Here is a 14,257-nt window from a genome sequence, read left to right on the forward strand (position 1 = left end):
GCCCCGTGGGCAATGAGCAGCTGCACAATGGCAAAATCGAAGGTGCCGCTGTCGTTGTCGAGACATGCAGCCAGAGGGGCGTGCAATGTTGGCTGTCCAGGCTTGGGCTCGACTTCGGCGCCTTCCGCGAGCAGGAACTGGACAATGTCAAGGTGGCCGTTGCGTGATGCTGCAGTCAGAGGGCTCTTCGCCCAACAGTCGTCCCCCGATCGGTTGTTGATGTCTACACCGTTGCACACCGCGTACTGCACAATCTCGAGCGAGCCAGAGTACACGGCTATCATCAGAACCTCCCGAGGGTTCAGGCCACCGCGACTTTGTTTTGTGTCTGCCACTGCACCTCGGTCAAACACAAGCTTGGCCAGTGCAAGGTTTCCGTCGCGGCAGGCTCCCTCAAGTGCCTCGAAGAGTTCGAATCTAGTGAGGACCATCATGTCGCTGGCCACCAGCAGCTCGACAACGTCCCAACACCCACGCCAGCAGGCAGCCGAGACGGCGGCATGGCCGCCACAAGCGTCAGTGGTTTCGGGAGTGATCCTGCCGAGCAAGAGCTTGACAATGTCGCTGCACCCTCCTTCCGCGGCGACCTTCAGAGCGCCTCCGGCCCGTTCGCTCGTCCAGCTTACCTTGGCACCGTGGTCCAACAGCAACTGCACCAGCCCGCAGTCCCCAACCCCGGCAGCCACCTCGAGCGCACTCAGGTACATGTACATGACCTCCCCATTCGCCTCGATTGGGGGAAACCTGCATCCCCTGTACTCGATCAGAAGACTGGCCCCGAACGTCAGCCGACCAAAGTCCACCGGCCAACCCTCCCCTGCTCCCGGTTCAACCGTTGCTCCTCGACCCAGCAGCAGGCGCACAACATCTTCATGCCCTCCCCAGCACGCCGCCTGCAGCGCACTGCCATAGCGGCCACCACTCGAAACAACATCGGCCTTGCTGTCGAGAAGCAGGCGCACAATGGACAGATGGCCTTCTCTGGACGCTGCCTGAAGGGCTGATCCGCACTGTCCACTACGCAAGTCGACGTCTGCACCGCTCTTCAGCAGAAGTGCCACGACATCCTCGTGGCCGGCCTTAGCAGCAGCTTGAAGTGGCGATCCAAAATCCCCCCCTTGGGCATTGACGTCCATCCCGGCCGCGATAAAACTCCTCACGACCGGTAGCAGACCATGCCAGCAAGCATAGTAGAGCCCCTTTGGAGCTGGCATGTCTTTGAATTGCTCGTGGCAATGAAGCCATTGTCGGATCATTCCTTCGTTTTGTAGGAAAAGGCACACCCCTTCCACCACGGCCACCGAACTCTGGGCCATCCTCGCGTGATAGCCCCATAGACCATCGGTCCAGTAAGTATGTGGCAACCATGCTATGGCTCCTTTTGTGGGTGGCAGCATGTAGTTAAGGCAGACTAGGGCTACATCTTGGCTGATGAGAATTTGCTGGAATCGATCCTGCTTAAGAAGATACTCCTTGACGGAGAAATGGGCAAGGTGAACAACTCGGTCGCAGTCCCAGGTTTTCCCAAATGATATCAACCCTGGACAGTACTCAAGCAAGTCATCCTCTCGAAACAGCCTGCGCTTTTGGTTGAAGCCCCGCTTGTTCTGCTCTCCGTCTATGCGTGTGGCGATGACATCAATCGCAGCCTTAACGGGCAAAGGCCGGTCTGTGGACAAGATGAATGACAGGAGTCTAGCCGCATCGTCCTTGAGCTCCGCTGGAATAGTCGCCAGCATACGGTCATACGTCTCGGTGAGACTTCTCGGCAGACTCGCCAAGGCTGCCTCAAGGGCTTCAGCATGATGGCACCTTGCCAGGACACCCATTTGGCAGAACGCCCACCTAAACCTAGAAGTACGAGACCCTTATGTCAGCTGCAGTGCGCCATGGCGCGAAAAAGATACTGAGTAGTGCCGTGGACCAAAGAAGATCCTTGTGAGAAGCAAATTCAGAAGTGAACGAAAAACTCACATGCCGTCCGCTCCGTCACCAACCCTGTTTGCGATGCTGTCCAGAATACTCTGGGGAATGCCCTTCTCAGAGAAGCAGGGTTCCTGGAGCTCAGCCATCACGTAGGAGCGAATATCGGCGTCCACCGCGGTCTTATCTAGGGCAACCCAATTATCGGGACCAAAGACTCGGGGCGCTTCTCGCTCAAACTCGGGCTCCGGTCTCGCGGTCACGACGAGCTTGAAATCACCTTCCCCGAGGCTCTGAACAATACTTCTCAACCAATGCAGCAGCTCCCGCCGCGTCGTGCACTCATCCAGAGCATCAAGGACGAGCACGGCCTTGGGCGTAGCTTTGATGGCCGCCAGAACGATTTGAGACAGGGCAGTCAAGTCAGGCTCTCGTCTACCCGACCCATGCGACTCGAAAGCCTGATTAACGATCAGCGATGGCTCATGGCCCATCTGGTGCATTTGATACGCTAGTGACCGAAGAAGGCTTTCGAGCGACTGCTTGCCTGCGTCTCTGAAGTCGAAATAGAAGAAGAGCAGAGTGAATTCGTCCGCCAGCTCGAGGTGGTCGTATATAGTCGTGCTGAGGATCGTCTTGCCGGAGCCTGCCTGGCCATGGAGCCACAGATACCGCAGCCGGCCAGATTGCCATTGCCGAAATGCGTCGCTTTGGAGCAGCCAGCTGCCGCTTCCGGCATGCCTCCGCTCCCTCGCCGCGGCTGCATTAGTGGAGGGGTCTGGCGGCGATAGCCACCGGCGAAGCTTTCCGAGATGTTGGTCGGTACTAGCAGCTTTCACAGCGGCTCTCGTCTCCGTCACGTCCAAGCTTATATCGTTCAGTTTTGACTCGACTACATTAATAAAAGTCAGCCCTAGCAGTTCGATTGACATTACAGACTTTGTACCACCACTAACTGCTCTCCATAGTATCCTTGAGGCGGGTCTCGTGTTCCACTTTGGTCGCCGAGACGAGGCGTAGCAAGTCCACAGCCACCGCTGCAGCAACCATTGCAGCATAGCCTTGCCACTGTTTGTTCTTGTGCGTGTCTGAGTAGTCGCAAATCCCTCGGATGACGAGGCAAGGAAAATGATTCATGAGCCCGGCTGCTTCCATCTCGAAACAAAGCACTCCCTTCTCCTCGGCCATCTTATCACGGATCGTGGCATCCTTCATCAACGAGTTGCCGCTCGCAATGAGACCATAGTGCACTTGCGGATCGTCTTCGTCTTCCTCTCTGGCAGCTCGGGTCTTAAGCCGCGCCGGATCACTACCGCAGGTCTTCGCGCAGTCATCACTTGCCGTGTCGGAGTCGCGGTGCAACACGTCCGGCAGGTAGAGTCGGTCGCTGTCCGCTGGCGGATGGGAATATTTCTTCTTGAGCCGGGGCCATCGCTGTAGTGCCGCCTTTACCTTGTTATCAAGCTGGCTCCCTTCCATCTCGTGCTGGCTTCGCAACGCGCTGACAGCCGTCCGCAGCAGCACCGGCGGCCGATTTAGAAAGTCGTTATGCTGAAAGTCGAGCCCCTGGATGACCTTGCCGTAGTCGTACTGGAAGACGCCCCCCTTCCCACCACCGGCACTGCTCACAACAATATCCCCGAGGCGGACATCGTGCCGCGAGCTCGGCGCACCGCCCCCGATCCCGACCATCAACCCTATGCGCACGTTGGGGAAGCTCCTCAGCAGATCCTGGGCGACCGTCGCGGCCGTCGTCGTGCCGTACTCGCCGTCCGGCAGCACCGCGATGACCACATTGTGCGGGCCTATGCGCCCGAGCGCGTAGCTGTTGTTATCGTGCTGCGATGTGTACGGGACGCCCAGGTGTGTGACGTCGAGAAATGCCTTGGCCGCGTTGAATTCGGTGGGAAGCGCGCAGATCCAGCCGACCGTGTAACTCGAGGGCTCGAGCATCTCCTCGATATCCATTCTGTCGGCCCCGACTAGGCAACAGTCTAGTGCGACAGGTTAGAACTCGAGCCAGGCGCCTCGTGCGCACGCCGGTGTCTTGACAGACTCTAGTATCAAGAGGGAGGAGAACGCCAAAGGCCATGAGAGAGTCAGCGCGAAAACGTCCATCCCCACAAAGACGACAAGGCTAGCGACATGCAAGGATAGTGCAGTATTGCTTACCCCTCCCAACTGGCCTTGATGCTCAGCCCCCACGGGCGAGAGATGCAGCACCCTGCATAGCCCAACGAAAAGCCTTGCTCATTGACCTGTTGGTTGTGCTCAGCCACAAACTGGTCAGCAAGTGTGGCAGTAACCCCAGAGGGCAAATCTGTTGCCCAAGGCTGAATTGTTTGCACGGACTTGGGGCTAAGGGCTGCAGAAGGTGACCCCGGATACTGCAGGGGCCAAAAGGCATTGATGCATACTGTTTGCTGCTGTAGCACTGCCCTGGCAGTATGCCGTCCTGATGGCACTAAGGCGGAAGAGGGTCGGGGAATTCGAGCTCTGACTTTGACAGTTGGGCGTATGGGCCCGCTCGAACGAAATCCGTAAGATACTGTGAAGGAAATCGAGTCAGAAGGGGTAAGGGACGGCAATGTGCACTTCTCTATCAGGTTTGCGTATTGCCATGCCATGCCATGCCGAGCCGGGGTGCCCGAGAATCGAGACAGACTTAAGCATACTTTAGGTAAGTGATCAGCCCTAGAATGTGGGGATCTGAGAAAGCTGGAACAATGCGGACCGGAGGAGAAACCCGTGTCGGCTGTCTCAGCTATGCACGTTCTCAAGTCCTGCACTGCCGAACCGGGTGCATCGTCGCGTCGTTGTTCAGGATTGTGGGACGCCGATCTACAAAGCCAAGTCCCCTTCGGTGCTGCTCTCAATTCTGAGCGACTGCATTGAAGGTCACAAATCATTACGACAAAAAGCCGGCCTCCTCAATAGAGACATCTCTGTAAACAACCTGATGATTCGTGGAGAGAAGGGTTTTTTAATTGACCTTGACCTTGCCGTCGCGGAGCAACGCGAGGAGGCCTCAGGAGCATATGGGAAAACCGGGACAAGAGCCTTCATGGCGATCGGTGCCCTTCTGGGCGAGCAGCATTCGTTCATGCATGATCTCGAGTCCTTCTTCTGGGTCCTGTTTTGGATATGCATTCACCACACCGGACCTGAAGAAAGTAGAGTGGTGCCGCGATTTGAGAAGAGGAACTATGTAGATACGGAGGAACTCGCAGGGATGAAGTTGGGAGTAGTGTCTGACGATGATATCTTTGGGAAGATCACGATGGAATTTTTCACCGACTACTTCAAGGCCTTGATCCCTACTGTCGGTCGGTTACGAAGAGCGGTGTTCCCCGGAGGGGGAAGATGGAAGAAAGAAGTCCGCGGGTTGTATTCCTCCATGCAGGAGATTCTCCGTGAGGCCCGAAAGGACGAAATACCCCCCTTCGCTCCATCCTGAAGAAAATGGCCCTCTCTTCTCCCCCTTCCTTTATTTCTTGCTGCCTTCTTCTTGAATCACAGTCACCGGCATCTCTTATCGCACATACTCCTCGTTCTAGATTACCCCCTTTTCTTCTTCCTCCACTGAACAACACCTGCCATGGCAATTCGCCCCTTGGAAACAGACTTCAAGAGCGTAGCCCTAGCTGCGATCGAAAAGGATGCCAGGAGCTGGGCTGCAAAGAGCCTCCCTTTTAAGGGGGTGAGACACAATGTGACAATACCACTGATTACGAATCCCCGAGACGACCCCATGTCGTGTCGCGAGAGCGTGCAAGAGAATGCAGCTATCAGTTCCCAGGTCTCGGCACAAGTTCACGCCGTGTACGAGCAACTGCTCGCCTATCGAAGCAGAACACCGGAGTCACTGACAAAGATTCAGCTCCCGAGCATTGATTTGGAAAGCGACTTCCTCCTACAGCTCACAATAGCAGCACAATCGTTCGACATTTACCCCGACTTCTGCAAACATCGCATCTGGCATTCGCATCGTCTGTGGTTGTCTGACACTGGCCTGCTTCCGAACTTGCCGTTTGTCAAGAAGCTTGGCATATCTTCGGGCGGCACGACTCCAGACCATGAACGTGTTCGCCCGCTGTCTCTCCGTCTGCCTTTTCAATGCTTTGTCCGCCTCCCCTCGATCAGAGAGCTCGACTTACCGTGGATGTGGGAACGGCTCCCCATTGCATACTCGCGTCGGGCCTTTCGCGAGTATACAAGATGCTGGGAAGGACCATGGCGAGATCAGCGTCACGACTTCGCCGCCGTGCTGATGCGTCCCGAGGAGGAGCTCGGTAATTCTATCCCCGCAAGCTTGGAGAAAGCCCGCATGCACTTCTGGGAACCTCTCAGCGTCCTAAAAGAAGACCAGGCAGCACAAAGGCCAAATCTGATTCATCCAGCGCCAAAGGACCCTGTCTCTGTATCGCTCTGCGAGCTGGCCGTCCAGCTAGAAGAATTCGACCTACGTGCGCTCCTCACTCCGGACCTGTTTCCTGTCGCTGGAACGCAGCAGTGGTCCAATATGCGCCGGCTCCGTATCGAGTTCCACCCTCTGCGTCCGGATGGGCTTTGGTATTTCATTGGACCCCGCGGTGAGGATCCGCACTCGGAAGGAGGTTTCATCATCTCTGATGCGGATCACTACCCTCCACTGGCAGACAGGCCAGAAGACAAGCTGCTCGATCAAGCGTATGCGCAGAACCCGGATGAAGACGTCGAGGTCGATTACCTTCCCGACCATTTCCGGACGGCACCTTGCCGCGAGAGAATTGAGCCACTTCTCTCCGCATTTGCTACAGCTCTGGAAAATACAGACAAGCTGGAAGACGCTTACTTGTTTGCGTTTTTGTCGTGGCGCCCTTCCGAGAGTCGACAAGAACAATACGAGGACGAGTTGCCCTATCAACCAAGAAAGAATACTCACCGGTGGGGAGTTCGTTACCTTGCTGCCTCAGGCTCCGAGGGGGGTTCAGGGCCTACAGTCGAGTGGCAAGTTGGCAGTTGGAAGCCCAGTCAGGCTGTCATGCAGCTCTTCGAGGATCTCGGTCACCAAGAGTGGCTCGATTTCGAGTACTACCCTGGCAGGCCTACTTACTTGGACACCTAAATTCGATAAACCGCATCGCTCCCAAAATCCGGACGCCGACAAACACAACACCAACACTACGCTAGAACAGTCCGAGTATAGCGACTGTACCACAAGAGGGTATCGCATGCGTACACATCAGCATGTTTCGATCAGCGCTTCACCCATCAGCATGCTCCTCGATTCGAGCAGCTCTTGTGCGTCCTGCTCACCATGTTCACTCGACTCACACAACCAAACCACGTTCGCAGTGCCTCTTCTCAGATTTGGCGTCTGCATCCAAGACATCCAGTGTCTTGAACCCCGGAGTCACCTTGCTGTGGAAGACTTGGCGGACCTATACCATATTCGAAGCATTCTCTTTCTGCACACAACAGACTAATCTCAAGCGTATACCTGGCGAAGTAGGTCGTTCCAACAACATCCTTGCTCAATATTTCTCCTGCGCTTTAATCACCCACGCAGAAAATCACAGAAGCGCTGGATTCACGTACGTGATCGAGTACCAGATGGGCACGGACTACGAGATGGCCTACCGCGCCAACGTGCACGACCTTTGTGAGCGACTCGCTTTACGCGCGGACAAAGGTCTACACCATCTCTGGCGAGAGGGCCTTTGTGCTGCTGCAATTGAAATGGTGATCTCCTGCAGATGGCCACGGCCAGGCTCCCGAGAGACGTGCGCAGGGGTATCCGTAGGCACACGCTCATGGAAGTCGCGGATATGCATGCCAAACACTTGGTGCACAACGGTACAGTAACCTTGCATTTAATGCTGGGGGAGTTGGTGGGACTGGCCTGTGTAGACATCAAGCCAAACGACATCCTAGTCGGCTACGAGCAGGATGCCACTCTCGAAACCACTACTATAAGGAGCGTGCAGATCACCAACCTGGAGGAAGCTGTCGTCGCGCCGTCGGGCAAGTGCATCAGGGGCCCTCTGTGCGGGAACCAGATCTGGCGCAGCCCAGAATCCTTGGGCGCGGGGGAAGCAGAATCAGGCCTCTGACATCTTCTCCTTTGCCATCGTGGTGATATTTCCTCCCAGGTTTACAAAGCGCCCGAAAAGTACAATTACCAATATATTTCATGACGAAACGAACTGTCACGTGGCTGGCTGGAGATGATCTACATCATGAAAGACGTCATGGTGTTCCATGACCTAGTCGACCTTCCAGAAAACCCGACGACGCATGGCATCGTCTGGCAGCACGTGGCTCATTTTCGACGACAGGGAGTTGTACACGGGCTATCTGAAGCACATCGGCGGCACTCGTCCGGAGTTCGCAGCCGAGCTGGATGAGATGGTGACCGAGAAGCTGAGTGCCGAAGGGAGGCTGAGACCTTTATTCAGGATGTTCCCTATGGTCGAGCCTGGGCTGCGCGATCTTGTGGGACTCATGACTGATCTGAACCCGTCTAGGAGGATCACTGCGCGGGAGGCGCTGGGGCATGAATGATTTGCTGAGAGATAGGTGGTATTTGGGGGGCGTCGGGTTTGGGAGGTGGAAGGTCTCTCACTCTCTGGTGAGGTACATGATATCAAGGTTGTGTGTTTTCTCTCCTCTGTGGAACGTTACCACGGTGCTCGTGTACGATCAAACTTTCGACACCTCCGGATCAGAATGTTTTGACGCATATATAGAACTATGAAACCATAGCTGTCTGTCGGGACACAGTCACTGTGGACCTTTTGCACGTGACACGACTGTCAGGATGATGCTTCGTGACTCGGACATGTACGATTTGACCGTGTCCTGTGTCAGTTTGACGTCGGGGGCCTTCTGATGCTCGGTCTCCGAATGATTCAAGCCTGACAGAGTGGGCGGACTGGACCTGAGATCTCAACGGGCAGTAGGTCAGAGCGTAATTATTCAGACTACGAGAAGCTTGTTTTAGTAATGTACAACTGGGTATGGTCTGTGTAGTGCTTGGGTTGTGTCCATGGCAGCTTTCTTGCACTAGGAGGCTTCGGATGCCCTAAGCGGAGGCCGGGAATCTGAAGCGGGTGCAACGGCTATCAACATGTTGTGATTCATCAAACCGTGTGCAAAGGTTCTATACCACTATGAAAAACTTGTGTGAAACTTACACGTCACGGAGCAGGATCTTGTAATTTTACTGAGTAGAGTACCGGGCTATAGTGTCGCGAGGATGATCGTGCCGGAGGATAGAATACTTCGTCTCGATCTTGGAGCCAATTCCACTTCCTCTTCGACAATTCCAAGAGAGACGTGGCACAGCCATGGGCTGGAACGTGGCAAATTACGCCAGATCACATCATGGTCGCATGTGTGACGGCCAACTTCGAGCAGGACACAGCCAATGAGAGCAGCGTCACAACCGTCCGCTCATCCCTGACTCGATCCGTTGCGCCCATCACGCGAAGGCTTCAGCTCCACAGCACCACTCACTAGGAAGCGGCCAACACAAGTGCAGTAGTAAACGGAGTCTTGTCATAAACGGAGCTTGCCCGTTTCGCTCCGTCACAACGTATCGCCATGCGTGGTCCTTTGTGCATATGTCAGCCTGACGCCACGATCTTTGGCCACACATCCGCTCACTTATACACAAGCTTCCAGTATCGAGCTTGTGTACAGGGGAGCGGACGGGACCCTCAATTTTCTCGATCCTATGGTCGTATGTACTAACAAAGAGGATTATAGAGCTTTATATTAGCAATAACTTACTCGAATTCCTAAATGCTTGAAAAGACATGGCCAGATCGCTGTGAGGTCGTAATGTGTGACCATGCTCTATAAACTCTCTGAGAAGAAATACCCACATAGCGCTTCTACTTCTTCAGTCCTTCTCAACGTTATTATGATGAGATTCCAGCTGTGTTCGACTCAAGATCTCCAAAGAATATGCCAGAAGCTCGTCGCGATATCTCACTTGACTCCAGGCTTTCGAGCCCAGTACACGTTTCGCTGTACGGAGACACCATCCACGTCATCGACCGCAACTATCGAAGCAAGGGTTATCTCAAAACTACATGGCTAACTGTTAGATCCCGATGATATGCTTGCAGGCATATCTGGGCTGGTGGTGATACATGAGTCCGATTCCATGGTGGCATTCGCGCAGCCTGACCGACCGTGCTACCCGAATTGGCATGTGGGGCAAGCAACCCCGTGGCCCGACAGGCCGGGAGCTGGCACGGGGAAGAGTGGGGCCAGCCTGTGTGCAGCTTTGTGCAGTACACGCTCAGGTGACGACAAACTCAATGCGATGTTTTTCTATACTTTTGAGAGTCGGCACGATTACTGAGATGATGCAGATTGTGACGCTGACCCGAGCAGAGGATCCTTCTTCCGGCTTGTGCAGCTGGTTCGGGAATGCTAACTCCAGCGCAGGATCAGTCGTGGGCGGAACATGACATCCACTGTAGAACTAGCTAAATCGTCGTTCTTGATCGTCTAGGGCGTAGAGAGAGTGACAAAACTTGTCCGAAGTCAACTTCGCTGTCGCTACTTGGTGTGGTCACCATAGCCCACACTTGAGAGATGCCACGACTTCTGTCTCGTGGACAGGATGGGTTAGAACGATCGAGCCGAATTTGGTTGAAATAATCCCAACGACACCAAAACCACTGCCGTATGTCGGGCATCAGTGCTATGTACTGTGCAGTTGCGATGCGCGGCTTGGACCTTGTGATTTATGAGGGGAGGAGCGTAACGGCCCATCGCGTGCCAACCAGCGAAGGCTTTCTGCTTGCCAGGGGTCTGTGGTAGACCACAAAACCTCTAACTCAATGGTCTCAAGGTGTATGTTACAGCCAGCTCGTCGAAGCTCTACTATTTCGTTCAAAAGGGAAGTTATATGGGAAGATAGGGCGACATTTCGAGATCCGGCTCAGTTTGACCAGACGACGTGAATTCTTGCAAGACAACATGGCCCGTTAGAGGCGCGCCATCACCACAACAGGCAGAATTTCGAGTGGATTCAGCGCACGACGATTGCCGCCTCGATCTCTTTGCAAGAAAAAGGTTGCTACATGCATTTGGAACCTGTTGCCCTGGCCTGAGATTGTACTGGAAAATCCCCACCTCAATTGCAGAATCTACTGTCCTCCTCAAAGGTCGCCAAGCAGCTCCGTTCATATAAGGTGGGGAGAACGTCTCAGTTTCGCATGCGTGCCCAAATTTGAAGTTCAGAGAAAATGCAGTCGTGTCATTCAATTTGACATTTTTTCTCCCTACGAGCACCTGATATCTCATGGTTCTGGAACCGCACAAGGACGTGCCATGAAGAGGAGTGAACTCGATTTGATACGGGATAAGTGCATGCTGTAGTAGCATGCATTTAAACGCTATTTTCGACCCCTGCAAACGCCTGTGGGGAAACAGCACCCGCTGATGGATCTTGATAGGACAATTCCGCACCTGCCACCACCTCCCAAACCACGACAGTCGAGATTTCGCACCGACTCACGCCCACGCTGCACGAGGTGTAGTTTCGACCAGGGCTGTTACGCCACGACTTGATCCTGCCTGCGAGATGGTGACAGCGGCGAGGTCGGCGGCGGTCTCTGCCTCGGGACGTCGAGTCTTGTCCTCGGCACGACCACTGCGCCCGCTTTGCCAGATCTGTGAGCGCCACGCAAACCAAACTTCTCACACGCTCCGATCGAGACCAACAACAAGCAACACCGAGTTCCACACAAGTGCAACCGCCTCCGATAGTCTGACACAGCCCTATCCGAGATTCTGGGCTTCGAAGAAATGGAGGAGCCCTGCGGCATCTGCCGGCATACACTTCAGCAGGTCGAGTCTTGCAGAATCGCCAGCAGCGGAACGGCCAACTTCCCCTACAGATAGTGCGCCTGAGCGCGAGCTGTCATCGATGACAGACATGATGACATACCTACGAAATAGCACCGCGAAAGTGCTGAAGAGCAGTGGCGTGCCTTCCGAGAAGGATGTTGCTGCCGCACTCCAGGCCTGCCGCGTTGTGGCCGACTTCATTATGGACGAGACAGTACAGCCTCAGATAGCGCACATGATTGTAGAGAGCGACTCGGCTGCGTCGGGCCTATTGTCCTTGGACCAAACAACGCCAGCAGCGCCGCCGAGACCGCAACGTATGACAGCTGCCAAGGCCGGCTCTGGGAGGACGAACATGCTCCCACCAACACCTGCGGAGGTTGCGCGTGAACAGATCTCAGCACAGGTGCGGGAGATGGTCGACAGGATTTCGAACGCCGCATACGCCGTCGTTGCACACGCCCCTGTGTTCATCACGCCAAGCCTCCTGGAGGACTATGTCGGTGTGCAAGCTCGCCTCGGCAAGCCAGAGACTCTGCCGAATGTGTTTCACATGTACGCGAGCAAGCCCATGGCATCTGAGAATGGGTCATCCATCCAGTACACAGCGCAAGACCCTCACAGCATCAAGAACGCCATTGAGCCAAAGGTCATCGACCAGGCTCTCGACGTCGCCATTGCGGCCAAGAACCTTGACGCGGCTGTCGGCATAGTCGAGAACGGATATGCTACCAAGGCCTATGTCCGCGCAAAAATTGCCCGCCAAGCGCTGCCGCCCGGAGCTGCCTTTGCTGCCACGCCAGTGGCCGCATACGCTCTGGCATCGAACTTGTCGGGGCTGCAGAGCGCCATGGATGCCGCGAGCGCGACGAACGTGGCATTTGCTGGGATCCTGGCGTATGTCGGCTTCACGGCCTCGATCGGCATCGTGGCGCTGACCACAGCAAATGACCAAATGAAACGGGTCACATGGACTCCTGGTGTGCCCTTGCGCAAGAGGTGGGCAAGGGAGGACCAGAGAGCCGCCATGGACAAGATTGCCTGTGCTTGGGGGTTTCAAGAGACATGGCGTCAGGGTGAGGAAGAGGGCCCGCAATGGAGGGCGCTTCAGCAGTTCCTGGGAACCAAGGGCATGCTCCTAGATCGCACAGATCTGATGGAGGGTTTCGACTAGAACGCGCCCGCCAACCTTGAACGATGTCCGGGCTCACTCAGCAAGATCCCGCGGTGACTCTTGGCGCCGGACGGACTCGGATAAGAGATCTGATCGAATCCACCGTGATGGCCCGGCAGCCAGAGGCGCACCTGTATCAACAATTGTAGCGGCTTCATGTGCAGCAAGCACATGCATGATGATTGTACTCATAGAATGGCGACCTCGCGATATGATGCTGTGGCTTCTGGCCCAGTGGCAAGAATCCAACGTCTAACACCTCGAGCTGCCATGTCTCAACGTGTTGAAACCTTGGGGTTGGCGACCCTTGGCCAGTGTCAGTCACGTCACTGGCAATGTACGACGGGCGCGCCAAGAGATAAGGTGACTACAGTAGTGTCCTGTGAGAAGTGACTGACCGCGAGACGGGCACTGGGCTCCAGCGATCAGCGGGCCGGAGATTCTCGGCGGTCTCAGATGCAGATGGGGCGCGATGACGAGTGCTCGATGTTGGGCCTGTGGTGGTGCGGGACTTCCCCACGCCGGCTTGGCAGAAGGGCCTTATCACTGGCGCTGGCTGGCTGTGAGAAGGAATGGCGATGAGACGGATAGGTGTCACTCACGCCACGCCAGCCAACGTCGACGGGGGCGGCTTGGAGGCTGAGCTTAAGCAGTAGCGCCTAGTAAGGGGACCGCACCTTATTGCCCGGCAGTTGCAGGCGCAGGCGGTGCTTGGCTGGACTAGGGGGGGTCCCCCCACCGGATCTATAGATCTGGATGCCCCTGGTTGACAGATCCCTGACGCGACATCCCACGGCGCAGGCATCCGGGCCTCGTCGCCGCCAAGGACTGATCAACGTCAATGGTCGTGCACCGCCGCGTCGTGCCAAGCAACGACAGGCCTGTGGTCCCAGAGTGAGAGCACCCCCTGGCCCGTGGGCGCCCGGCCCTGGCACTGCATCCGCCCCGGCATGCACATGGCCATCCCAGTCCCGGCCGCCGACGACAACGCTGGGAAATTGAAGGCGAGCACGGCCATCCCTTGCCGTCTTGGGCATCATTCTGTGCTCGGGACAAGCCCGCCGCCTGAATCAGTGTCAGCAATGCTCGAGCGGCCGGCTTGGAAACAACCAAGCCATCAGTCTGGGCAGGCCCACCCACTCGACGTGCTGTGTGTGTGCGATCCAGCCGCCTGCGCAAGCCTGCGTGCTGGTACCCAGAATCACGTCAATCCCAACCTTGAGCAAAGTCTGTCGGTCCCTCAGCACGGCGCCTGTCAAAGGCCGTCGTCCCTGTACCAGCTGCTTGGCGGAATCGGGGGGCCCCGGT

The 14,257-nt window shown here is 55.8% G+C and overlaps 5 protein-coding genes across 5 annotated transcripts; 3 read left to right on the forward strand and 2 right to left on the reverse strand.

Moving 5' to 3' along the window:
- Positions 1–812: 812 nt before the first annotated feature.
- B0I36DRAFT_248674 (ankyrin repeat-containing domain protein) lies at positions 813–1,214 on the reverse strand (the record flags this gene model as incomplete). The annotated part of the gene is made up of 1 exon (XM_046150406.1): positions 813–1,214. A coding segment is annotated over one exon (402 nt), but the record flags the coding sequence as incomplete, so codon positions are not given.
- A 12-nt stretch (positions 1,215–1,226) lies between these two features.
- Positions 1,227–3,876, reverse strand: B0I36DRAFT_213777 (uncharacterized protein; the record flags this gene model as incomplete). Its single annotated transcript, XM_046148946.1, has 3 exons — positions 1,227–1,851; positions 1,975–2,790; positions 2,876–3,876. Coding segments are annotated over 3 exons (2,442 nt in total), but the record flags the coding sequence as incomplete, so codon positions are not given.
- Positions 3,877–4,660: 784 nt separating this feature from the next.
- Positions 4,661–5,540, forward strand: B0I36DRAFT_273411 (uncharacterized protein). The gene has a single exon (XM_046151323.1). The coding sequence runs from the start codon at positions 4,883–4,885 to the stop codon at positions 5,378–5,380; it is 498 nt and encodes a 165-aa protein (XP_046009664.1). The 5' UTR covers positions 4,661–4,882; the 3' UTR covers positions 5,381–5,540.
- Positions 5,522–7,176, forward strand: B0I36DRAFT_294475 (uncharacterized protein; the record flags this gene model as incomplete). Its single annotated transcript, XM_046151817.1, has 1 exon — positions 5,522–7,176. One exon carries the CDS (start codon positions 5,522–5,524, stop codon positions 7,028–7,030), a length of 1,509 nt encoding a protein of 502 aa, XP_046009665.1. The 3' UTR covers positions 7,031–7,176.
- A 4,132-nt stretch (positions 7,177–11,308) lies between these two features.
- Positions 11,309–13,241, forward strand: B0I36DRAFT_330678 (uncharacterized protein). The gene has a single exon (XM_046154869.1). The coding sequence runs from the start codon at positions 11,510–11,512 to the stop codon at positions 12,947–12,949; it is 1,440 nt and encodes a 479-aa protein (XP_046009666.1). The 5' UTR covers positions 11,309–11,509; the 3' UTR covers positions 12,950–13,241.
- Positions 13,242–14,257: the final 1,016 nt, after the last annotated feature.

Source organism: Microdochium trichocladiopsis (assembly GCF_020744255.1).
Source record: "Microdochium trichocladiopsis strain MPI-CAGE-CH-0230 chromosome Unknown B0I36scaffold_8, whole genome shotgun sequence".
Taxonomy (NCBI): domain Eukaryota; kingdom Fungi; phylum Ascomycota; class Sordariomycetes; order Xylariales; family Microdochiaceae; genus Microdochium; species Microdochium trichocladiopsis.

Excerpts from the sequence above, each read along its gene's own strand:
- B0I36DRAFT_273411 (XM_046151323.1), top strand. The coding sequence starts at position 4,883 with ATGATTCGTGGAGAGAAGGGTTTTTTAATTGACCTTGACCTTGCCGTC.
- B0I36DRAFT_330678 (XM_046154869.1), top strand. The coding sequence starts at position 11,510 with ATGGTGACAGCGGCGAGGTCGGCGGCGGTCTCTGCCTCGGGACGTCGA.